This window comes from Equus przewalskii, chromosome 9 (genome assembly GCF_037783145.1).
Source record: "Equus przewalskii isolate Varuska chromosome 9, EquPr2, whole genome shotgun sequence".
Classification (NCBI taxonomy): Eukaryota; Metazoa; Chordata; class Mammalia; order Perissodactyla; family Equidae; genus Equus; species Equus przewalskii.
Genome location: NC_091839.1, coordinates 24418539 through 24445795, shown reverse-complemented (window position 1 = coordinate 24445795; position 27257 = coordinate 24418539). Strand labels below are relative to the sequence as shown.

At 40.2% G+C, this 27257-nt stretch overlaps 1 protein-coding gene across 1 annotated transcript; it reads right to left on the bottom strand.

The window, feature by feature from the left end:
* Positions 1–2362: 2362 nt before the first annotated feature.
* Positions 2363–26367, bottom strand: NLRP4 (NLR family pyrin domain containing 4). The gene is made up of 9 exons (XM_008527184.2): positions 26088–26367; positions 21112–22684; positions 19946–20107; positions 17741–17908; positions 14737–14904; positions 12223–12393; positions 6544–6714; positions 5218–5388; positions 2363–2778 (listed from the first exon to the last, which is right to left on the bottom strand). Exons 1-9 carry the CDS (start codon positions 26365–26367, stop codon positions 2688–2690), a joined length of 2955 nt encoding a protein of 984 aa, XP_008525406.1. The 3' UTR covers positions 2363–2687.
* Positions 26368–27257: the final 890 nt, after the last annotated feature.

The following is a 27257-nucleotide window of genomic DNA, read 5'->3' as shown; positions in this document are numbered from 1 at the left end:
TTGTAAGTTAGATGTTTCATATATAGCTCAATACTTTATCAACATATCCTTTTCTACTGACTTTTGAGGGAAAAGAGAACTGGTTAGGGGCAATTGCTAACATGCCTCCTTGGGGGTGGGAACGGACATCCCAATAACATAATTAAGACAGCTAGGGGGATATGTTCTTTGGTTCTTCAAGCTGATTTTACATGCTTTCACCTCTATTGCACAGAAACCCTGGAAGGATGAATTCCCTCTTCTTCATTTCACAGATGAGAGAGTAACTGACTTTCCCAGTATTTTTCTTTTTCTTGTGATCTTTTTATTGAGGTAAAATTGACATAATACAAATTCACCACTTAACCATTTTGAAGTGTCCAGTTCTGTGGCATTAAGTACATTCACACTATCGTGCAACCATCGCCACCATCAATCTCTGGAACTTTTCCATCATCCCAAATTGAAATTCTGTCCCCATTAAACAATAACTCCCCATTTGCCCCTGTCTCCCCAGCCCCTAGCAACCACCTTTGTGCTGTCTGTCTCTAAGAATTTGACTACTCATACAAGTGGAATCATGCAATATTTGTCCATTTGTAACTGACTTGTTTCACTTAGCATAACGTCTTCAAGGTTCACCCATGTTGTAACACGTGACACGATTTCCTTTTTAAGGCTCAACGATATTTCATTGTATGGATGTAGCATGCTTTGTTCACCCCTTCCTTTGTTGATGAACACTTGGGTTGCTGACTTTCCCAATCTTAACTCCTCAACTGATGGCATGGGAGTTCAGGAGTGAAATACTCCCACCCTTAAACCTTCCTTCCAGCTCCCAATCCCAGGAGATCATCATTTGGAGGGAGGAGAAAAAGAGCAGAGTGTCTTAGGAGTCATAAGCCCCCATGGGAAGAGGAAAACTAGAGTCGAGGCTAAAGAATAGGAGATGCAATGGGTCAGGCAGTGAGTTAATAGTAGCAATGTCAGAGAAATGACCCAAAACTTGGAAAGAGGCAAAAGAGAATTCCTGGGTGTTCTTTTGGGAACAGTCCTGGGCTTGCAACTTAGGTTGACTGAGCTGTTTTACAGCTTTGCAGACGCTAACTTGTAGAGTCTTGTAAATATACCACTCTAATTTTATGCTGCTTCTACCTTTTCTGTTTATTCCATTGAACAAGCACGACTCGATGAGATAGAATCATAAAGCATCGTTTTAACCTGACACACAGAATGGCATCGTATATAAGTACTTCATCGTATATACATACTTTCACTTTTAGTCTATGCACGTTGAGATATAAACAATACACACGTGTATGTCTATACAACATGTAAATAGATGTATATATCACATTAAATACATTTTTCTGCAAGATTTTTCACTCAGCCTATCCATGTTGATACACACACATGTATATATACTTATGTGTATCAACGTGCATAGACTAACAGAATGAAAAAACTTGCAGAATAATGCATTTGGTGTGGTTTCTTTCATGTAATTAAAATAACCCTCAATGCCATATTGTCGATGGGTGCATGCTAGTATATGGAAGTACAGGAGTGGTATTGGAAGGATACCCGTTAATCTCATGATAGGGTTGCTTGTGGGGTTTAGGGACAGGGGAGGAGCCAGGGCTGGTGGTCAAAAGGAGCTTCAGGTTCATCTATTCTCTTAGGTAGAGAGAATGAGGGATTTGTACTTTTCTGACTTTTAAAAACGTACTTTTTCCTCTTTTTTTTTGAGGAATATTGGCCCTGAGCTAAGATCTGTTGCCAATCTTCCACTCTCTTTTATTTTTTCCCCTCCCCAAAGCCCCAGCACGCAGCTGCGTATCTAGTTGCAGGTCACTCTGGCTCTTCCATGTGGGCTGCCACCACAGCATGGCCCACTGTGAGGTGTCCAGGTCTGTGCTCAGGATCTGAACCAGCGAACCCCAGGTCACTGAAGTGGAGTGTGCGAACCTAACCACTTGGCTGTGGTGCTGGCCCCCAATCTTTCTCTTTTTGCTTGAGGAAGATTGTCGCTGAGCTAACATCTGTGCCAGTCTTCCTCTGCTTTGTATGTGGGATGCTGCCACAGCATGGCTTGATGAGCAGTGCTAGGCAGCCCCCGGGATCCGCACCTGTGAACCCTGGGCAGCTGAAGCAGAGCATGCGAACTTAACCATTATGCCACTGAGCTGGCCCCTTACAAACATACTTTTAAAAAACCATCAAGAGGCAAAGGAAGAGAAAGCCTGAATTAAACTTGTGTTTCCAGTGATCTCAATAAGGCCAGCATCTTTCTAAGCCAATGTGGAGAAAGGACCACAGTTTCTTCAATCTACATGCTCCAGGCATTCACCAGTAGCAAATCACATGTCAAGATTTTACAAAATTTTTTAAGATATAAAAACTTTATTGAGTGTTTAAAATGTCATTGTAAGACAGGATAGAAATTTTACCTTGCAGGTCTTTCAGTGGCTTGCCCAAAGCCGCAAAGCAAATATAAAAACCCCATTAACACACAACGTATGAAACACATCTGCACGGGGTACCAGAAAAATCAGGGCTCCATCAGTGTGAGTAACTTGTGATTACTGGGTGCAGAGTAGGTATAAGTAAGGGCTCCAATACTTATCCTCCATAGGTGCTCTTGAGTCTGAATGAATCCTGCTTGCTCGCAATCTGATTTCTGCCCTTCTGCTCCTGTCTCTGTTCCATTAGCCACTGAAAATTGTCAAGTGGGGATTTCTCTCTTCTTCAGCCATCAGAAGTCTCTGGGTTTCCTCATCAAATTCATCTTTTTTCAGCCTGGTAAAATATAAAGGGGCTCTCTTTAATTTATGCCTCTTTCTTCTCCACATCTCATCTTTCTCCATCATTTCTTCCCTGGACAAACCTAGGACAAGCCTTCCCTGTCTTGCCTCCAAGAGGAAAGACACATCTGCTATATGCAGTGGTGTGCTGATAAATGTTTAACAGCTGGCTCACAAAAACCCCCCAAAAACCCTGGTTTGTAGGGCTGCTCATTTCTGTGGTGTAGATTCTCCAACCACGGCTGAATTCAAGCTGCCAACTTGATGACACTAAACACAGAGTGAGGAAGAGTTGCACACACACAGGGTTCTCACCAGCTGGCAGCAGCTGGCTTCAACTCATCACTGGACAGAAAAAATGTCCTGTCTGGTAGAAAGCCCTGATTCCACCTAAACATTAGGATTTGGGACAAGAAGGCAGGAAGCTAGGGAGAAAGACTGAAGCTATTTTTATTTTTAAAAAGATAAAATACTAACAGCTTTCATTATCCAAGTGCCTGGTGCAGGCCCTCTGCTCAGGGTTTCACTTGCATATGTCATTAAAATTTCACAACCACCTATGAGATACCATTATCGACTTGATTTGTGAGGAAGACATGGAGGCTAAGCAAGTTCAGGAATCGGCCTGAGGTCACACAGCCAAGCGGTGGAGTCAGGATACAGATCCAGCAGTTTGCTTCTGGAGCCCCTGCACGTGCACGCGGCATTATGTTGTTGCTTTGAAACAAACAGGAGGGTTAAGGATCATTGTGTCTTGGCTCTCCTGTGGGTATAAATGTCTCTTGTCTCTGTTGGTGTCTGTTCTTTTGCAACTGTCCCAAGCAGCTTCGTCTGACTGCTGGAGTGTGGTACGCCCCCTCAAGCAACCGTTCATCTTTACACACACGTTTGTGAGACTGTCCACGGTGGGAGTAGGGTGCAGAGGACATGGAAACTCACTTACTTGGTTCCATCATTTTTATCATATTATCTAATTTATATTTTCATAACGACCACGTCAAGTAATTTTCCCTATTTTTCCCGTGGAAGGCGGATAATCGAAGAGGAAAATGTCTTGCCTGAGACTACAGGACTAAACTTGGGAAAGCTGGAACCCCAGCACTGACTTCCATGACTCAGAAAATAACGGACGGTCCCAGTCTTCCCATTAGGTGGCGTGTCACCTGTGGCGCTCTGCGTTCCGAGTCTTTGGCACAAGTTACCATGAGAATGAAATCGTGCCAGGCACCTGAAATTTCTAGATGTAGATTTACAAGGATGGACTTTAAAGAAATGGACCTATAGCTTCACAAGACAGAAAAGAAGGTAATATTCTTAGTGCTGGAGTTATACCAGTTTTACCCCAACATCTTGTATTTCTCTCTTCTAGAAAGAAACGGCCTAATGACTACCTGTGACTGCGCCTGATCTCATGTACGTTTGAAAAGGGTAGGGGCAAATGCACAAGAAAGAAAGATGCTAAGGATTTATTATGTCGTTGTCTAGTAAAATAATATTTATCTGATAAAATAATATATATAGTTTGTATTATAATTGTGGTATTTATAATTGTAGTATTTGCAATTATAGACTTATATAAATATATCTTTATAATTATAAATAAAATACATAACAATTTAATTTTAGGTATAATTATAGGTATAACATATAGTATATAATTTGTATTATATTTATAACTACAGACATAATTATACATATAATTACAGCCATGCGTTGCTTAATGATGGGGACATTCTGAGAAATGCAGCAATAGGTGATTTTGTCATTGTGTGAACATCATAGAGTGTACTTACACAAACCAGATGGTGTAGCCTACACCTAGGCTCTATGGTACTAATCTTATGGGACCACTGTCATAGATGTGATCCGTTGTTGACTGAAATGTCCTTATGTGGTGCATGACTGTATAAATATTTAAGTCAACAATTAAAAATATATATTAAATTATATGTCTATAATTATAAATATAATTATAAAAATTATAATATTTTTAGATATTTTGCTAGATTTTATAATTATAATTATATATAATTGATAATATAGAATTATACATATTACATTTATAATTGTCTAATTATAATTTATTATACTAAATTTTTATTTTAATATATAATGAACTTAAATATAAATATAATAAAATATATTAAGTATAATTATAATTTATCTAATTATACATATTTAGGTATTATAATTATGATTTGTATTATAATAGTACCAAGGGCCAACATTTACTGGGCACTTGCGGTTCACCAGTTACTGTGCTGAATAAGGGACTTACGTCATCTTTCACTCCTGCAACAACCCTGAGACAGGGAACATCATTTGCATTTAAATGCAATGAGATTAGACTGTCATAGTTCCACACCTTGGGTCCCTGTCAGTCCCTCGTGAGCCCCGAGGACTGTCCCCACAGGGAGAACCAGCACCAGCTCACCCGAGAACCTGCAGGGGGCACTCTGGGCATCTCAGGGCCTCACACAGCACCACCACCCCACCGTGGTCCAAGGCGTTTCCACTGAGGTTCAGTCTTCTCAGAGTTTTACTGCTGGTGAGAGCAGAAGAGAGATCCTCGCAGCAGGCACTAGTTAACTTGCACGCACCCAGCCTGCAACAGAAGACACACGGTGAGAAGTGGCCCCATCCTCAGGGTGAAGAGGGTGGCATGTGGGTGGCATGTGAGCTGGACATTTATCCAAGGCTCACCCCTTAGCCTCCAAGTACAGTGTCTCACAGCCCAGGGTTTATGACATCTGACTACTGCTCTGGGCTAGATTGGAAAAGCGGCCACAATTGTCCGTTCCTCTCTGAACCCACTCCCATGGCAGTGTGGCTTTGCGGCTCATTCCACTAAGGGTTGGGGTCTATTTCCCCAGCCCCTGAATCTGGACTGCCCATGTGTCTTGCTTTGGCTGATATGAAACAATGGAAGGAAGGTTCTGTGAGTTCTGAGCCGACACCTTGCACATTTCTTGCGCTCTTTAACCCCTGAGATGCTGACCGCGTCCCTCCAAAGATTCCTAAGTTGAAGTGCTAACCCCTAGTAACTCAAAACGTGGCCGTATTTGCAGTAGGGTCTTTACAGAGGCAATTAAGTTAAAATGAGGTTGTCACGTCAGGCCCTAATCCAACAGGACAGGTGTCTTCATAAGAAGAGGCAATCAGGACACAGACACACACAGAGGGAAGACCACACGAAGACGCAGGGAGAAGCTGGCGTCTACAAGCTTAGGAGAGAGGTCTCAGAAGGAACCAACCCTGCTGACACCTTGATCTTGGACCTCCAGCCTCCAGAACTGTGAGAAAATAAATTTCTGTTGCGTCAGCCCCCTAGTCTGTGGTCCTTTTTTATGGCGGCCCAAGCAAACTGGTAACAGATGCCATGTCCACAAGGCCAGGCAACCCAGTTAGACACGAGAGATATGCAGTCCAGCCATCCCTGCCTTCCTCAGTTCACAGACAGCCACGCATCTCCAGACTTGATAGTGAGGCCCCCCTAGACCAAACAATGCCCCAGGGAACCACCGATTCCTGAGCACGCCCATTCGAGGTCGGCTACGCCTGGCACAGACCAGCAGAGCCAGCTAGCGATTGTAAGTGCTCACTGCTTGAGGCCTCTAAGTTTTGCAGTAGTTTATTATGCCAGCACAGCTAATTGCTACATGCCCCTGACGGGGTTTTCATTTTTCTTTCTCTTTCTGGCCATGCACCCTCCATCTTTTGCCACCCACAAAGACACAATCACGACTTTGAGAATACCCACCCAAGATTCTCTAAGCGACATTGGGGATGTGTCAGAGCTTCGCACAACAGCTTCGCACCAACATCTTCTATATCGTTGTACCCAATTTGCAGACCTGTCAGGTTTTGGTTGCTGGTGAGGACTGAGGCAAGGTCTTGACAGCCACGGGCAGTGATACAACATTTTAATAAACTGCAAGAGAATAGTGGAGGTACTCTCAAAGGTTACTAAATTTTTGCTTGATATCAGGAAAAGAAAGATGCCAAGGCACTATACTTTTATCATCCCTATGGATGGGTGATCATCCCAGCATCATTTGCTGAAGGTCTGTCCTCCCCCTGTGATCTGTGATACAGTTGTCCACAATGCAAAGTCCGAACACACGTGGATGGGTCTGTCATGGGCTGTGTGTTCTGTGTCTTTGGTCTATTCATGCCTCTGAATTCTACACTGCTTTTAATTTTTAAAACCTTATAATGTCATTCTATCTTTAGAGCTAGGTCTCCCTTTTTTTTTTTTTTTTTTTTTAGGAAGATTAGCCCTGAGCTCACTACTGCCAATCCTCCTCTTTTTGCTGAGGAAGACTGGCCCTGAGCTAACATCTGTGCCCATCTTCCTCTACTTTATATATGGGACGCCTGCCACAGCGTGACTTGATGAGCAGTGCATAGGTCCACATCTGTGATCTGAACCAGCAACCCTGGGCTGCCAAAGTGGACTTAACTGCTGCACCACCAGGCTGGCCCTTTCATTTACATTTTTAAATCTAATTTTCAAGTTCAACACAACACAAGAAAACATTGCATTTTGATTGGGATTTCATTAAAATGAAAATCAGTTTGTGGAGAAATGACTTTTAATACTGAGTATTTCAATCCTTGAACATGGGACCTCTTTCCTTTTTCCCACATTACACTATCATTTGATGATATTCTCTACAACTGTCTTTCATGTATTGTGTTAGCCTTATTCCTGGGTAATTTTTTAACAAAATCTTTTAATTTTGGTAATTCCTTTTTGATGCTAGTGTAAATGGTAATTTTATTTAATTCCACTAGTTTAATGCTTCTTGTTGGTCTCTAGGAAATTGTATACTGTTTGTTTAAAGGAAGGTTATTGGATTCATTCATTCTGATAATTTAGCTACAGATTAAAAAAAATTTTATGTACACTATCATATCATCTGCATAGAATTAGATGATTCTTCCTTTCTAACATTTTAAGGATTGCGGGTTTTATATTATATTTTTCTTTCTTTATTGCTCTTGCCACCATCTACAGGACAAGGCAGATTAGAAGTTATAGCCAACATTCTTACCTTTTTTTGACATCAAAGACAAAGCTTTTCTCTCTTTATAATTAAACAAACGCTTGCTTTGGATTTTTTGAACTATTCCTTATCAGTTCAAGGAAGTTCCCAGTTATTAATTTTTCAAGTTATTATAATAAACAGATATTGTGTTTTAATTCACAGCTTTTTCTGTATTTTAGATGATAGTGATATTTATTTTTAATCAGTGTAGTAAATTACATTGATCTTTTTAATGCTGAAGTAACTTTATATTCTTGGGATAAACCCAACGTGGTCATTATGTTAATTTTTAACATATCAGGATTCTATTTGCTAACATGCTGTTTGGTGTTATGCATTTCATGAATGACTGGTCTGTCCTTTTTCTTTCTTATGTTATTCTTATTGGTTTCTGGTATCGAGATTATGCTGGGCTCAAAAGATGGCAAGGAGTATGTCTTATCTTTCCAACCTTGAAAGAATTCGTGTAACTCTGGCGTTATTTCCCCCTTGAGTGTTTGGTAGCAGTCACTGATGAAGACTTCCAAGCTCTGAGTTTTCTTTATGGTAAGATTTGACTATTGATTTAATTTCTTTAATGGTTTAGAACTATTCATTTTTCTTTCTTCTTCAGTTTGGCAAGACATTATTCTAGACGTTTACTGAGTTTTGAAAAAAAATCTAGACTTTCTGGTTTATTGTGTAAAGCTGCTCATAAAATTCTCTTAATTATTCAACGCATCTGTAGTAATGTTTCTTTTCGTTTTTGTACCGTTCAGTATAGTAGCTGACTGTGCCACGTGACCACTGGGCACTTGAAACGTAGCTTGTCTCAATCAAGATGTACTACAGTGCAAAACACACTCCAGAGTTTAAAGAGTACAAAATGTGAAATGTCTCATTAATAATTTTGTATTGATTACATGTTGCAGTGATAATATTTGATATATAGTTAAATAAGTTTTACTATTAAAATTAATTTCGCCTGTTTATTTTCAGTTTTTAAACATGTGGCTACTAGGCACTATTACATGTGTGGCTCGCATTCCTCTTTTGGACAGCTAAGATACAAGATGCTCGCCAGTCTTTGTAAAGAACCAAACTTTAACCTCCTGACAGTTTATATAGTGTGTTTGTTTTCTTTCATTAATTTCTGCTCCCATTTTTATTTCCTTCTATCTTTTCCTGGGCTTCTTTTGTCATTTAAAAAAATTCCTTGGGGCCGGCCCCGTGCCTGAGTGGTTGTTGGCATGCTCTGCTTTGGTGGCCCAGAGTTTGCTGGTTTGGATCCTGGGTGTGGACCTGCACACTGCTCATCAAGCCACGCTGTGGCAGTGTCCCACACAGAGGAACTAGAATATCTACAACTAGGATACGTAGGATATGTAGTGGGGCTTTGGGGAGCAAAAAAATAAAAAGAAGATTGGCAACAGATGTTAGCTCAGGGCCAATCTTCCTCATCAAAAAAAAAAAAAAAAGGAAGAGAAATGGGGATGCAGAGGAAAATTAGATGCAAATGTTCATTTAAAAGAAAGAAAAAATTTCTTAGGATGGGTACTTAGTTCATTATGCTTCAGCTGTTCTTTTTGTAATATACACACATGCTTCAGCTTCATCTCCTCAGTTTGTGGTGAAGTATATTCTTTTTCATTTCAACGTATCTTCTAATTTCCATTACGATTTCTTCTTTGATTCATGGGTGATGTATGGGAAATAATTACATTGACCTCATAAGAATTATGGTTCAATTACATAGGATAATTTCAAAAATAGCATCAGGCAAATAATACACATATCAATAATACTTTGTGCCCCAAAGTTTATTTTGTCTGCTTAATGTAGCTACATGAACTTTCTTTTGGTTAATTTGTATGGTATATTTTTTCCATCCTTTCACTGTTACCATTTGTCTCATTTTTTTATTGAGGTGAATTCGCATTACACAGAATCAATCATTTTAAAGTGAAGAATTCAGTGGCATTTAGTCTATTTACAAGATTATGCAACCACAACCTCATTATATTTCAATGTCACTTATAAACATTAGGTTTAAAAAAATCTGGTATGATAATTTTGATCTTTTAGCTGAAATACTTGATCTTTTTATATTGAACAGTTACTGATATATTTGATTTTAGATCCACATCTTGCTGTGTTTTGTATTTTCTTGTATCTGCTCCTTTGTTTTTCTTCCCTTTCTTGCTTTCTTTTAATGAGATATTTGCATCATTCCATCTTCTCTCCTCTGCTGATTTGGGAGTTAGAAACACTTTCTGGTTTTCTTCTTCTAAGTTTGTAGAAGTTTCTATATTTGTATTTAACCTGTAAACATCTCAAATTAATAAATACTTTTACCCTCTTTTTGGACTTTAAAACACTAATTTACATTTTATGTGACTGTCGTTGTACATTTTAGTTTTCCTTTAAATCCTAAAGACAATATTATTTTTGTAAGCAGTTCATATTTTATTTAAATACATCTACAGATTTACCACCTTCTTTGTTCTACGTCTTTTTCCCCCTAGAATTATCTAACTTCTGCATGAGGGCTATTCTTGAGAATTACCTTGAGTGATGATCTGATGGTGGGAAACAAATTTTTTTTGAAAATATATTTTTGTCCTCATTCCTGCTGATTTTTGTTGGTTATAAAATTATCGGTTGGCAATTTCTCCCCAGCATACCGAAGATCTTATTGCACTGCCTTCTTGTTTTCATCGCTCCTCTTCACCCAGCTCTTTCTGTCCTTCCTTTAAATGTTATGCCTTCTTCCAGCCCCCAGCCCCAGTGTAGAAGTTGTAAGATCACTATCTTTATATGTGTGGTTCTGCAGGTTCTCCATTATTTATCCTACTGGGGCCAAATTTGGAGGATTGAATCTGTAGATTCAAACGTTTCATCAGGGAAAGTTTTAGCCATTACATCTTAAAACATTTTCTCTCTCTAGGATTCCCATTAAATGTGCCACAACATCTTGCTCTATCCTCTAGGTCTCAATCTCTCTTCATTTCACATCTTTTTCTCTCTTCATGCTGCCTTCTAGATAATTAGGACCTATATTTTGTTTTACTAATTTGCTCTGTAATTATGTCTAATCTATTGTTCAACCCATCTGTTACATTTCTGGTATTATAATTTCTAGATGCTCCATTTTATTTGCTTTCTCAATTTGCCGATTTTGTTTTATGGCTTCCTTTTTCCTAAGATATTTAAACATGCTCTTTTTCTTTAAAATAGTGAGCATAATGGTTTTATAGATGAGTCTGGTCACTCCCACTTTCTGCAGTCTGGCGGGTGTCTTTGTTTTGTTCTTGCTCACAGTGCTGTATTTCCTTGTGTTTTAGCTTATTTTAACTGTGTGGTGTTCATGGACCCTGCAAGATCATTTTAGGAATAAGCTGAGGCCAAAGATCACGTTATGCTTTTATCTACCTCCAGAAAAGATGTGCACTTGCTTTTTCCAGGTGTCTAGAGGCAGTGCTAGTTTAAGGTTGTTTTAAATAAATATATCCCAAATGGATTTTTGGACCGCCTCAAGTGATCTACATTTAGTTTACTACATAGACTACTTCTGGCTCAGCTTCCAGATAATTTTAATATTTTTAAAATATACTACATCTGATATTTTTAGTAGCTTTCAGTTCAAGGATTGAGCCAGATAACATAACCCACCATTACAAGGTCAAGAACATGCCTGGTACTTTTGTCACATCATTTAACACACCCTCCAAGCAAGGAATCCACAGTTCTAAACGCTGAGATTTCATGATGGATTAGGTAAAATGCTTCTGTCTAATCCCACAAGTCTCTTGATTTCTCAGGAAAGAGACATTTGATGATGAAATGCTATCCCAATTGGTAACTCCAAGACACCACCACCACTATCACAAGGTTACCCAACTATTTCTCAACTTTTTAATATGAAATTGTCTTTTCATTATCTGCTTATTACTCTCTTACTGTTCATATTCCTTTATCAAGTATCCCTTGTTTTATCCATGTTAATTCCCAGATTTGTTAGCAGTTCTCACATCCCCATCTTTAACCTTTCTACCTGGAATTTCAGTTCTCCTTTTCCACCTGACGAAACTTATACATCTTGTAGGACACATGCCAAACATCTAACCATAAAACCATCCCTGAGCCCCCTGCCATAATTCCTCTGTCTGAGTCCTTTTGTATGCTCAGCTGAATGACCATTTACAACACACTAAATCTGTGACAGAAGAGTCAAGGTACAGAGTTTTTTCACCTCAACATCCCTACAAGAATCTGAAACAAGTAATTTTTAACCTTCACATCCTGAGGCACCGACGCCAAGACTTTCCTCAAATCTAGGTGCCTTCTCAGCCATCCAAGCCTCCTGAAAAGGAGGGTCGGTGTTGAAAGTACACCTCAAAGGCACCTACCACAGCGACTGTAGTTGGCAGCTTGGCTGTTTCAAGGCCTCGCAGAGAAGTTTCAGTTCTTCATATTTCAGGACATTTGCGCTGAGGTCTAGATGGACCAAGCTCTTGTTACACAGAAGAGCATCAGAGAGGCTTTTCCAGCAGTGTCCACTGAGGTAGCAGTAACCCAAGCTGTGGGGACAAATATATGGGAGAAACGGGGGAAGAAGGAACTGATGTGTCTGGGAGCTTTGTTTGGCTCCACATTAAAGGTCGTATTCATACAATCTTATATACACAAAATCCTCAGCTGAGGCCATCCATTTCCAGCTTATCTGAAAATACCTCCCTCCATTTCTTCTTACTCACACGATAGAGGGATTAGAAAATAAAACCGACAAAGTAATGTAGGAGGAAAAAGACGGCACGCAATGGCACAGCTAATTCTCTAAAAGGACTTAGAAAATTTTGGTTCTAATTCTACATCTGATAATGCTCCCTCCTGGATTGGTGAAGTGTATTGGATTACCTTATGTGTAAAATCCTCTTCAACTTTTTAAGTTCTATTCCTTAAAATAGTAATAAAGTCATGGCTTTAAAGGGATGCATGTGCACTTGGGAAAAACTCTAAGGTACAGCAAAATATAAAGCAGGGGTCCCAAGCTGAACTATATATGGTCTACAGACATTAAAATTTGCCATCACCTTTATATTTTTAAAAATTAGTTGCCAACATTTAAACACCAATAAAGTTTTATATAAAATCCAGATTTTTAACTTCTGCTGAAAATTTAGATATCTGGCAACACTGGATCCATGTCGCCATGCTGTAATGTGATGGGCTAGGATGGAAGGAGGAACTGCTTCCTGTAGACGGGCCACATTGATCTCCATTCTCACGCAGACCCCACCCGGCTTGCATCTTCTGTTGATCTCCATTCTATGCGACCTCTAGGCATTTGTGTTTTTGATACCTAGTATAAAACTCAAGCCATTGAGGATCTCACAATTTTATATTCTGACATCTTACGAGCCTATTTTCTCATTGTTAAAAATTATATTTAGAAACTAAGCCATATATATATTTGGCAATTTTTTCCAATAGTAAAGTGAACCTCAATTTAAAATGCTATTTCATACCTTAGAGGCTGTATGATATTAAATTATAATGAAAAACATTATAATTTAATGAAAAATTATAATATTTCATATGATTTAGATATTTAGCTATTTTAAAATAATTTTTTATTTTACAAGACCCTGGCAAACATTGACAAGTAAAAATTAATTTGTCTTAAACTATTGTTTTATTTACTTGGTTATTTTTGGTTGTTTTAGGTGGCAGGTTAAATTCAGTTCCTGTTCCTCCATTTTGGCTGCAAGTGTACCTCCTCTAATTTTCTTGATTTATTCTCAGAATATCCTTACTTTCATGTAGTTGTAATCTCAAAAAATCCCGAAGTATAAACAGAGAAATGTTTCCCTCCCACTCGCTTCTCCCAATCTCCCAGTTCTATTTCCCAAAGGTAACCTATATTATAGGTAACCTATAATTTTATATCTCCTCCAACCAAGGATATTTGTGTATAAAAAAGCCCCAAATATACATAAGTGCATATTTCCCACCACCTCTTTTTTTTTTTTTTTAAAGATTGGCACCTGAGCTAACAACTGTTGCCAATCTTCTTTTTTTTTCTTCTGCTTTTTCTCCTCAAATCCCCCCAGGACATATTTCAGTTGTGGGTCCATCTAGTTGTGGCATGTGGGACGCCTCCTCAGTATGGCCTGATGAGGAGTGCCACGTCTGCACCCAGGATCCGAACCAGTGAAACCCTGGGCCGCCGAAGTGGAGCGTGCAAACTTAACCACTCGGCAATGGGGCCGGCCCCCCATCACCTCCTTTTTATACAAGTCCTACTATGAACTGAAGATATTAGAACTGTATTAATAGGTAATCAGTTGACTCTCTAACACATTAACTCCTCTGTCCTTTTTCTATGTACCTAAACTTTGCTTCTAGGTTAGTCTGTTCATTCATCCTATTACTGCAGGAGAAGCACACTCCGAATTAAATGAGGTCAACACGTCCAAGGACATCTTGCTCTGCTATTGTCTGACAGCTGCTGACAGCAAGGATTGACAGCTGGGAGTTCACTTTACAAACTAGTAACAAGTAAAAGTTAGTAGGTAGTAAGGAAGTATCTGCGTGTGTTGTAGGTACTTTAATCCAGTCTAACATCTTTAGAAACTTGATTATGTACTCTGTATAATCTTACTTAATTTTCATGAGACTTCTAGGACAGAATTTTCCACCTCCGTCTACAGAGGAGCCAACTGAAGCTGACAGACATTAAATAACTTTTTCAAGATAACAGTGCATAAGTGGTAAATCCACAAGTGGAACTCAAGTCTTTCTGATGCTGAAGCCTACACTTTAAGATCTGTGCTACGTTGCTTCCATCAATGGATGGATTTGGCCAAAGTTCAAACTGCTGCCATGGTCCTCCATGGTGGACGCTCCCAATGTTCACTTACACCAAGACCTCCAGAGCGCAGTCTGGGTGGCGCAGGGCCTTACACAACAGGGGCACGCCTTTGTCCAAGTAGTTGTATGATACGTTAAGAAGCTTCAGCTTGTTGTTGCTGTTTAAGACCCAGGTGAAGGCTTCACAATCATCAGCTGAAAGGCAACAATTTGTCAGCCTGTAGGAAAGAGAAAATGGTACATTCCATTGGTTTCTATTTCCCTGACTCATTCTTCTTGCTAATCCTATAATAGTGAGGAAGCACTTGTTTGCTCTGCTTGAGAACCTCATTGATCCCCTGCCTCTGTATTGATCCCCATGACCCATCCTTTAAACTTGAGACACATACAGACTCAGTTATTATCCGTATGTGCCTTAAACTTCCCCAGGACTTCTCACTGCACTTAAGGAAAAGCCCAAAATATATCATGTGATCTACAAGGCTTCTTCCTCAATGCTTGTGTCTCAGCCACACTGGCTGTTTTCAGTTGCTTGACCCACATTGGGTGTTATTCTTCAAAGTAGGTATTCATATTTGCTGTTCCCCCAATCTCCTTCCCCCAAACTCCTTTATCCTACTTAGGGTTTTTGCATTTGTTCACCCTGAGTGGAATGCTCTTTGCCTGGCCTTTGCTTAGATGGATCCTCATCATTCAGGTCTCTGCTCAAGCAGCACCTCCTCAGAGGACCCTTCAACTGGAGTCCCACGTGCTCATGATTTGATGGCTTGCTTGAGTTGGTTGGCGCTATGAGTAATTATGGTTTTCCATTACTTTAGCCACTCTCCTTCCCTCTGGTTGCCACAAGAAGTATAAACTAGGCCCAAAGACAATAGAATAAAGATGGAAACAATTATGATAGTTGTCAAGAAATGAAAATGTAATTGGGAAGTCACCTAGTCCATGGCTCCTGACATTTCTCTAAGGATGATGCTGTGGCAATGCATGGTTTTAAAGTGGTTTCTAGCTTAAAGACATTTTCAAAGAGCAAAAAATAGGGTTTGCTTACTTCATACCACATATAAAAATTAACTTGAAATGGATCATAGACCTAAATATAAGTGCTAAAACATTTAAAACTCTTAGAAGAAAACACAAGAGTAAATTTTCATGACCTTGGGTTAGGCAATGGTTTCTTAGATTTTACACTAAATACACTAGAGGCAAGAAAAAAATAAATTGCACTTCATCAAAATTAAAAGCTTTTGTGTCTCATAGGACATCATTAAGAAAGTGAAAATACAATTCACAGACTGGGAGAAAATATTTTCTAATCATGTATCTTGTATATCATAACTTGTATCCAGAGTGTTATAACTCAACATATATTTACAATTCAACAAAAGGACCAACAAACCAATTAAAAATGTGCAAAGGAGTTGAATAGACATTTTTCCAAAGAAGATATAAAAATGGCCAACAAGCACATGAAAAGATGCAGAACATCATTAGTCATTTAGCAAATACAAACCAAAACCACAATGAGATGCCACGTTAAACCCATTAGGATGACTGTAACCAAAAAATGGAAAATAACTATTGGCAAGGACATGGAGAAATTAGAACCCTCAGGCATGGCTGGGGGGAATGTAAAGTGGTTCAGCCACTGTGGAAAACAGTTTGTTGGTTCCTCCAAAAGTTGAACATAGAATTACTATATGACTCAGCAATGCCACTCCTACGTGTACACCCCAAAGAATTGAAAAACAGGTGTTTAAAACAATGACATTCATAGCAGCACTAGTCACAATGGCCAAAAGGTGGAAGCAGCCCAAGTGTTCATCAACAGATGAACGGATAAACAAAATACAGTATATCAGCACACTAGAATATTACTCAGCCATAAAAAGAAATGAAGCACTGATACATGGTACAATTTGGATGAACCCTGAAAACATTTTACTAGTGAAAGAAGCCACTAACAAAAGACCACATATTGTATGATTCAATTTATATGAGATGTCCAGTATAGGTAAACCCATTGAGACTAAAAGTATATTAGTGGTTGCCAGGGTGACAAATGAATGGGTAGCGAGTGCTAAAGGGTCTGGAGTTTCTTTTTGAGGTGACGAAAATGCTCTGAAGTTCGATAGTCATGATGGTTGCACATCCTTGTGAATATGTACCAAGACCACTAAATTGTATGCTCTAAAAGGGTGTGTTTAGTATGTGGATTATATCTTGGTGAAGCTATTAAGAAATGGGTTTGGGTGATTGTGTGTTTGGTTAATGGGAGCCCAGATAAGGGCAGATAAAGAGTTGAGTGGAGAAATCTGAATATGGGGGTATTAAAGAAAGTAAACAGAGGATTAGTATTAGAGGGAATCCTTACTTGATTGAAAAAACATTCTTGAAGTGTAACGTACATACAGAAAAGTGAACAAATGCTAAGTGTTGGCCAATGAACTGCTATGAATTGAATGCCCTTGTGTTACCAGTATCCAAGTCAAGAAGCAGAACATATCCATCACCTCCTGCCACTATCCTAACCTCCGATACTGTAGTCTTGCCCATCTTTGCATCTTATATAAATAAAATCACATGCTATATTCTTAAGCTCGGCTCATTTCCATCAACAATGTCTGTGAGATTCATCCAAATTGTTGCATATGATTGTAAATATTCATTCTCAGGGACTGAAAATATAACCACGGTTCTCTTATCTGAGTTTCTCTTAGTATTTCCATTTTTTCAGGTATTATGGATATTTGTCATGAATGTCTTAATATTTATATTTCAGCAAAATTATGCATGCAACTCTGTCAAATGTACACCTAAAAGTGGAATTCCTAGGTTATACAGAATGCCAGAACCTACGAAAGCTGAATATAGGCTAGTCGTTTTCCATAGTGGTTGTACCAATTTAGAAACTTTAACGCCCATATTCTAATCCCAAGTTTACAGGAGGTTAAGTTTGCATATGACTAATAGAAGAGAGGACTAAAGTGGACAGATGAAAATGGTGCCGTGCTCTCTGGAATCAGGTCAGTGAGCCTCGTGAACACAGAGACTTACAGCAGTTCCTCCACGTTGCACTTTGGATTGCTCAAGGCGTTACAGAGCAACTTCACATCCTTACGGGAGAGGGCTGTGCCATTGAGGTTCAGGTATTTCAAATCCGGGCTAAGCGTGAGCACCTCAAAGAAAAACCAACTCTCAGCAGAGAAGGAAACGTTATTTATCCTGAAAAAATAACAAAAAGTTTGGATAGGTCTCATCCAACAAAACCTGAGAACACTGCCTGAGCGCCTGTCTCGAATGTCTCCTGTGACCTGCAATTAACTGATAACCTAATTTCACGATCCAATTATGTAGCTCAGTGGTTCTCAATCTTCCAATTTGTACCGTGGGGGCAAAATCACCCAAGGTCTGGAAATATTTTTGGTTGTCACACTGGGGGATGTGCTACCGGCATCTAGTGGGTGGAGGTCAGGATGCTACTAAATACAGTGGACAGGACAGTGCCCACCATGAAGAATTACCCGACCCAGGATGTCAATAGTGAAGGCTGAGACACTCTGGTGTAACACTATCTAGCGTTACAAACTTTCAAATTTAAATGGATTAACACAATTTATTTTTTTCTCATGTAATGGTTCAGTGCAAGTATTGGGGGTGGAGTGGGTTTCCTCTTAGACAGTGGTTCTTCATCTCGGCCGCACATTGAAATAACATGGAGATATTCTAATAAGTTGATTTAGGGGCTTGACCTGGGATTGAAGAACTTCGTTTTTGTTTTGGGTGAGGAAGATTGTCCCTGAGCTAACATCTTTGCCAATCTTCCTCTATTTTGTATGTGGCTTGCCACCACAGCATGGCTGACAAGTGGTGTAGGTCTGTGCCTGGGATCCGAACCTGTGAACCCAGGCTGTTGCAGCAGAGCACGCCAAATTTAACCACTAGGCATGGAGCCGGCCCATGAAGAGCTTTTTTAAAGGTCCTTGGGCAATTTTAGTGTGCAGACAATATTAAGAAATTACTGCTTTACACCCTTGCTTCTCAAAGTGTGGTTCCTGGACAAGCCACATCAGCATCACCTGAGAACTTGTTAGAAATGCAGAATCTTATGTTCTACCCCAGACCCACTGAAGCAGTATTTCCATTTTAATGACATTAAAGTGTGAGAAGCACTCCTCTACGGAACCACAGACACAGGTTCTGTCTGTCTTGTGACTTCACCATTCAACTAGTAAATGAGGAATGCACACATAGAGACCCCAGTCTCTTCCTTAAGGGCTTTGGTATAGAAGCTACACTTCTCCTGATATTTTATTGCTAAGAAGGAGTCACATAGCCATATTCAGATGCCAAGGACCCTTGGATGTGAAGCACTTGGCTGGAGACAACACCACACTACAATGGGGGAACACACTTTAGTGGTGGTAAGGGCACCTAGCTATCTCTGCCACAAAAATTCCCAGATGAATATCGCTCTTGTGTATTCCTCCCTTTCTCTGGAATCCTTAAGCTCCACAACATGTGAGACGATATTCTAAAATCCTTGACTAGGATGACTTCCCAGATAACCAGAATCTCATGTTCTCTCATTTCTTTTATATTCACCTCTCACAGGGAAATATCTGTACATTTTACGGCAGGGAAACAGAAACCAACCAAGCCACACGACCGTCTGTTCCTAGAGGTCAGGACCATAACTCTCAACCTAATTTTATTCTTGGGATTTAGTACAAAGTCTGACACCCAATTGGCCCTCAACTATTGGTTGACAGAATGCTCCTCAAACATTTAAGGAAGCAGCAGGTGCAATAGCCACCAGCAGAAGCTCTGCAATTGATCAGCTCTGAGGTCAGAACCCAGCTTTGCCCTTTAACAGCCCTGTGACCTTAAGACACTCACTTCAATGAATATGGGAAAATGTGACACAGCAAGAGAAATGGCATGTGAAACTCTGCTCTAGATTGCAATTCTTTTTTTTTGAGGAAGACTGGCCCTGAGCTAACATCCGTGCCCATTTTCCTCTACTTTATATGTGGGACGCCTGCCACAGCATGGCTTGACAAGCAGTGTGTAGGTCCACACCGGGATGCGAACCGGCAAACCACAGGCTACTGAAGTGCAATGTGCGAACCTAACCAGTGTGCCACTGGGCTGGCCCCTAGATTGCAATTCTTTGCCTGTGCAGTTGGCCTCGCTGGAAATCTGGAGGTAAGATGAATTTATCACCATGACAGACTCAATCCAGGTGGATCTCCAATTTACCAAAGCTTTTGAAGGTGACAGCTGGGATGCCTCAGCTGATTACACAAAGTCACAAAGGCTGACTCGTTGAGGCTGCTGTCACTCACTTGGAGTTCTGTGAGGTTCTCATTTGTAGTGAGCACAGAGCAGACATGATGCCAACAGATGAAACTGTAATTTGACCTGTAAGGAGAAAGGAAACGCTTTCCATGGGTAAATAGTCAACCCAAGCCATTCATATCATAAGCATAACAGATTATCTACCTGAACATGAAACAGCTGACTCAGACTCACGTTTAGTCAGACAGAATAAGGTCAGTCAGGGGAGCTATCTTATATTCATAGTGCTCAACTGGGGCAATGTTGTCCCCTTCTCCCAGGCAACATTGGGCAGTATCTGGAGAAATTTTTGGTTGCTATAGCTTGGGGGAGGGGTGCTCCTGGCATCTAGTGGGTGAGACAAGGGATGCTACTAAACATCCTACAATGCAAACGACAGCCCCACACGACAAAGAATGATCCAACCCAAACTGTCAATAGTGCCAAGGTTGCAAAACCTTGCCTTATATGCAGGCAGTTTTATAGTAAAAGGTGAGGCAGCACAGTACAGCTGTCATTCTCGAGGAAGATTGCCTTGGCTCAAACCGAGCCTTCACCACTTCTTAACCTGGGCAGCTTATGTGCTCTCTTTGCTTCAGTCATCTCACCTGCAACATGATAATAGAATCTACCTCATCTGATATTTACGAGTATTAAGTGAGTTAAAACTTGTAAGAATTAATTTTAAAAGTTAATTTTTAGCTGAGAAGTCAAGAAAGAATCTGAATGTGGTCCTATGGGAATGATACAAATATTAATTATAAGTACCTATCAGCTAATACTTGTGAAGTGTAGGAAAAACTTCACATGAGCTCTCAACATTCAATCTTCACAATACCTCACAATGTGGTAGTTACCATTATTGCCCTTTTACAATGAAGGAACTTCAACAAAGGAAGGGAAAACCCCGTGGACAAGGTCAAATAGTTCATACAGAGTCAAGCCAGGACTTGAGCTGAGGTCTGTTTGACAGAAAAGGTGAGATCCTAACCATGATCCTATATTAAAAACTCCATCAGCAAAACCCACTTGGGAATATAGACAGATGTTGAAAAGGTGATAGAAAGAAAGTCATTGGATGGACTCACGTGGGGTTGTTTGCATTCTCTTCTTTAAAGACATTTTGGATGGAAAGCCAAAGTTTCCTCAAGCGAGAACAGTGTTTTAAGCAGTAGGCAGAAGTCACCAAATCTGCACTGTCAACAATAGAAAATGTAACGTCTTGGAAGAGGGCCATTGCCCACTTTACAAAGGCTTCGTTCTGCATCTCAAACAAACAGTAACACAATGCCAAGAAATCCACCTCTCCTTGAAGATGTTCACTCTCACCTATGCGCTGCACACACTGGCGAAATTTCTGCTGTATCTCTTGGGACAGGTGGAAGCCAAAAAACGCATCCAGCTTTTGTTGCTCCTTTTCATTTAAAAGGCCAAACATGAAACACCCCAAATAAATCCAATGTACTTTTACTTTCTTTAAATAGGTAAATAGTAGTGTCTCTGTACATCCAACAGCTGGGTTTGGATGGTCGATGTGGCTCTTCAGAAAATAGAACATGGCGGCACAGAACTCCTGGACACACACATGGATGAACAGGTATGAGTTCTCACATTCTCTGTACTTCTGAAGAGCCTTCATGTCCAGCAATGTAGGAATGTCAGAATCCACTAACCCATTTCTCCTAAGATCCTCTTCACTAAATACAAACGTGTCGGTCCACATGCCCTCTGCAGCCAGGGAACACAAGCCCTTCAACTGGCTTTGGCTTTGCTGATCTGGACAACTAGTGCCCTTGGCTGTGAACAAGTTAAAGATGAAAGAAGTATAAAGAGAGGTGGTACGTCGGCAGGTCAGTGCCAGATCTTTCCCCCTTTCCATCTCGTGCTTCAGACAAGTGCACACAATCCAGCAAAGGGTGGGGATTTGGCACATGCAAAACAGTTGTTCATTTTCTCTTACAAAACTGAAGGCTTCCATGGCTCTATTCCTGTCTTGAAATATACAGCAGAAGTACTGCTTCCTCTCACTCTCACTGAATCCCAGGAATGTTTTAATTTCTGGGCACACCAACCTATCCTCAATTTCCCCTGGGTACACAGGTGCAGCTGCAATGAGCAGTGAGCACTCGGGGAGCATTTTCTTCCTCAACAAGCTACTCAGGAGCACCCGTACTGGTCGCTGCTCCATCCAGTCGCTGCACAGATCTGACTCAGGTTCATCCAGGTTGTGTTTCAGTTCTTCAAAGCTATCAATGACGAACAAGAGTCTCTCTGGCTGGGACATGATCTCCGTTAGTGGAACATGGGAGTTGGGCCAGTCTCTAGAAATCAGCGCTGCCAAGCTTGTCTGTGTCAACTGCTTCATTTCCCGGCAGCAGAAGTAGAAAACATAAAAGAATCTCTCCTGATAGAGGCTGCCCTCTGCCCAGGCCAACATCAACTTGATCAGAAACGTCGTTTTCCCTATCCCTTGTATTCCTTTAAAGACCACTGTTCGTGGCTGTTTTCCAGTTTCCTTAGGGGCAAAAAGACGTTCCAAAGACTCACGTTCTTTCTGGGTGGTTTTCTGGTCAAAGTAGTCATGAATCCTAGTGACAGATTCTCTGAACCACATATTGTTGAACTTCTCCTGTATATGAGCTTGATATGTCTTGGTGTGTCCTGAGTCAGTGAGAACAGGAGGAGAAAAACACACATACAACACATCCAAGTTAAACACTCATATATATATATACTTTTTGACCCTGCAATTGTTCTTCTCAGAATGTATCTTCTCAGGGATCTGCAAACTGTGGCCCACAGACCAAAGCTGGGCAACAGCCTGTTTTGTAAATAAAATTTCATTGGAATACAGTCATACTGTTCATGTAGTGTTGTCTACAGCTGCTTTCCTGCCACAGTGGTGAGATGAGTAGTTGTAACAGAGACTGTATGGCCCACAAAGTCTAAAATGTATACTCTACAGCCCTCTACAGAAAAACGCAGCCAAACCCTGCTCTAGATACACACACATGCGCATGCACACATGGGTATTCATTGCTGCTATTATAGCAACACTAGAAAAGAACTGTATGACCGTCAACAGAAGGCCAGGTAAATAATTTATGGAACCATGGAACATTATGCAGATATTGAAAGTATGGAATCATCTTTATGTGGAAAAAGAACAAGACAGTGTCTCTAGTATGTACCCATTTATCCATTCAAGGGATTTTCTGTGTATGAAATTGATCTGAAAGACCTGACACAGGCAGTTACCTCTAGAAGAGAAACTGGATGCAATAGACGTGCTAGAATGGTGCTCAGTATTTGTTCCAACTTTGATCTAGAGAGTATGCTTAAGAGCAGAATGCTAAAAACAAACAAACATAAAAACTACCACCCTTCTCAGATTCCCTTGCTGCTAAGATTGCAGGTACAGGTTAAGTCCTGCAATTTACATGTGCTCCTGACACTGGAAGGTAGAAGAGGAATGGAGTCCATGTTCTGCTGCTCCAACAGTTTTGCTGCCGGTTGCTGTGAACATGGAGACGCGAGGCTTTTCTGTAATTCCATTCCCGTCTCCAATTGCTATCATCATGGTTTTCAAGGAGCAGCTACACTAGTGAGCTTCCCAACCTCTGAATCATGGCTACATTGGTGGCCTTCCTATCATTCACCTTCCTAATTGCAATAAGGGTAGCAGGTCCCAGGTGGTGTAGTTCCTGGAGTCATTTCTAGAGCACCAGCTTGGACCCCATTCTTCAGCTCTTCTAGAAGTTCTGGAAACACCAAACCCCCTTATAAAATTATGTTTTCTTTAAATAACTGCTATGATCTTTGTTTTCTGCAAGTAAATGGTGGCTGATGGACAGGGATCTGGGGGCTGTTGTAGGAGGGAAGTTTTCACTCTACCCCTGCATAACTGTCATTGGGTTTGATAGAACATAGGTAAGGGCTATAACCTAGCACTACGTGTAACAGTAGGTAACACTACATTAACCCACGGGGAGAACAGTGGATTCTCCCAGTCTCTCAGTCTCCTGAAGTTCTCAGCTGCTAACGATGCCACCTGATGTTGGTTAGGATCCCATTAGCTTCTTAAGCTTAGAAAGCTCTTTGCCCACCCCTCAGTGTTTTCTAGTTTCTTGGTCTTCTCACCTGTTCCGGAAATTTGGGTTACATGTTTGATTGTTCACTAATGGGAATTAAATGGGCACACAACCCCTTCTCCCTCTTTAGTGAAAGAAGATAAAGGCATACATCTCCAAAGGACGATCCATTTTCAGACCTGTTTACAGCTTACTTTAGCAACACCCTTTGTTATATTGAGTTGCCACATGAAAGGAACGTTCTCCTCCATATAGACTGCTTTTGAGAAGCAAAAAACAGTGACAAAACTCAGTATATTAGAGCACTTGAGAGATTTTATAAAAAGAACCCTCAACTTCAAGTTCAATGACCTGTGTTGAAGCCTGGTACCAACTCCTCCTAGTTACGCGATCTGGGGAAGGAAAGAGTCTCCCTGAGCTTCAGGTGTCTCAGTTGTAAATGAAGGTAAGGCTGAGCTTCCTAGTACTATAGGGATATTGTGAAGGTCACAGGCTGTAGGAATCATGCATGAGGGAGCAAAACATGCATTGTGAAGGGATCTAGAATGTGAGGAAGTTGTGGGGTTTACAGTTCAATTTGGAAAGGGACGATGATATCTCCTACAGTTAAGAATGATGCTACCATCAACTAAATCATCCCCACCTACCTATGAGCACCATCATGTCTTATGAACCTAATTCTCTATTAGGCTCTGATATAGCATTAAGAATGCCCCAAATGATGCAACAAGGTAGTGGATTTGCCTTTTGTTAAACAGGTTTCTGAGAGGCTGACATATTTCATCAGTGCCATATGAATAAGCTTCATTAGGATTCCGATCATTACCAGCTTTCAAAATCTATCAACCCCATCTGCAATACCCAGCCAAGTCCTATTTAAAAGCCAATCCTGCAAAATATATTTGAATGATTCTTTCAACATGTCCTATGTCCAACAACAATGTTTGGTGACTTGGATTAGAAAAGATCACATTTCTGGTGTGGTTTGATGCTCAACCCTCAATGTAGAAAAAATTTGTAATAGAGAAGGAAGAGGACATGAAAAATCCCCTGAAATACTTCTAAGAAGAAAAGAAAAAAAAAAACAGGTTAAATGCTCCAAACTGAGGTACTTTAGGAGGGCATCATGGAAGAATCAAGCTTGAAAATTGTTAGAAGAGAAAGGCTATTTACAATTTCATTAACTACAAACAACAAAACCACCACCAAAAACTTGAGTCTAGTGTATATGGCTCTGGCTACTAAACACACTTGTTTAAACATTTTTTAGATCCTGAATTGAAGCATACTGAATGTATATTTTTAATACCTTTGTCCCCTGCTGAAAAATGCGGTAAATTTCAAGTGTCCTTTTCTGTGAGAAGGGAATGGTAAGTTCTGTGCTATCCAATATGGTAGCTACATGGAACTATTCAGCAAAGTGGCTAGTGTGACTGAGGAACTAAATTTTTTATTTGATTTAAAATAATTTAAATATTAATAGCTGCATGTAGCTAGTGGCTACCATATTGGATGGAGCATTATCTATATTCTTCTAGTACAGGGTTGCTCAATTTTAGCACTACTGACATTGTAGGCTGGATAATTCTTTGCGGTGAGGGACTCTCTTGGGCATCCAGGATGTTTAGCATCCCTGGCCTCTAAGCACTCGGTGCAGGTAGTACTCTCCTGCATCATGCCCAATGGAGACAACAAAAAATATCTACAAACATGGCCAAACGTCCCCTAGAGGGCAAAAATCACTCCTGAGAATCACTACCAAGATTAACCACTGCCAAGATTAACCTAACACAATTTCCATGTGATCCTGAAAATCAAAGATCATGGAAGAATATGGAGATGAAGAAATGAACATTGTCCCATAGTACCTTCTGGCCCTGTTGTAGATAAGCATCGAGATCATTTATCAAAATTAGGACATGATGCTCGTTATAAGAAACCTTGTCCCATCCCACAATCCCAGACCCCCTCACCTGTAATCTCTTTCTTGGCCTTCTCACAGAGATCCTTTCTATGGATCTTGTGAAAGATGCTGAAGGTCACATTCCATGCTTCTTGTTCCTCATAATGTTTGACCAATAGGTTAGCAAGTCCTTCCCGGGTTGCCTTCCTTACTTCAGCCCAGGGAATTGGCTTGAGTCCGAGTTGCAGAGGCTCTTGTTTGAGGAAATCCTTAAATTTTCTGAACTCATCCTTTTTGAGCTCCCCCAGGTACCACAGAAGGCCAAAATCAGAAAAGAAAGATGACGCCATTTGTCCAGGGCAGAGAAATCAATCGTCAGAGACAGAATTAGCAGCAACAAGAATAAATGGAACCTGTGGAAAATTCAAGGTGGTATCAAGTTATTCAAAAATCAATCAGTTGAGGTAACTAAGTTCTTATAAGTACCTTGCTAGTTTTGGGGGTCGGGGTGAGGGCAGGAAGTCCTTTAGACCAGACTCATCTTTTCTCATCTTCTCATTGAAATGGTCATGAGAACAATGATACCTGAAGTAAAATTCAGCATAAGTAATAAATCAGTCCCAAAAGAATTACTTCTAACCCAACTCTGATGATGCCCAGTAGAGACATATAATAAAATGTATCCTAAGTTAGTGTCTAGGAAAGCACTCCTGAAGATCTACAGATAAATACTCAATATAAACCAGCTGAAAAAATTGTCAGATAAGCCAAATTTGTCCAAATGAAGGCTTACACATTTACAGTATCTGATGGGTTCAACTTTAAGGCAAAATCACTATGACAGGTAAGGAGGATCTTTACCTAATACTAGTTGGAACAGTTATTCAGAAGATATGAGAATCCTAATCTGTGTCCACCTGACATATCCTCAATAGAGAAGCAAATATAGACTCACAAGCATTGGGACGTTGCATCTCTCAGTGAATAACAGACAAGGCAGGCCCACATCAATATAGTCAATTGACTTTTGACAAAAGCACAGTGCAGAAAGGATATTTTTTTTTTAACAAATGGCACTGAGACAACTCGAAGTCTATAGGCAAGGAAAAAAAAAAAACCTAGACACAGGTCTCACAGCTTACACAGTAATCAAGTCCAAATGGATTATAAACTTAAACAGAAAATTCAAAACTGTAAAACTTCTAGAAGAAAACATAGGAGAAAATCTACATGATCTTGG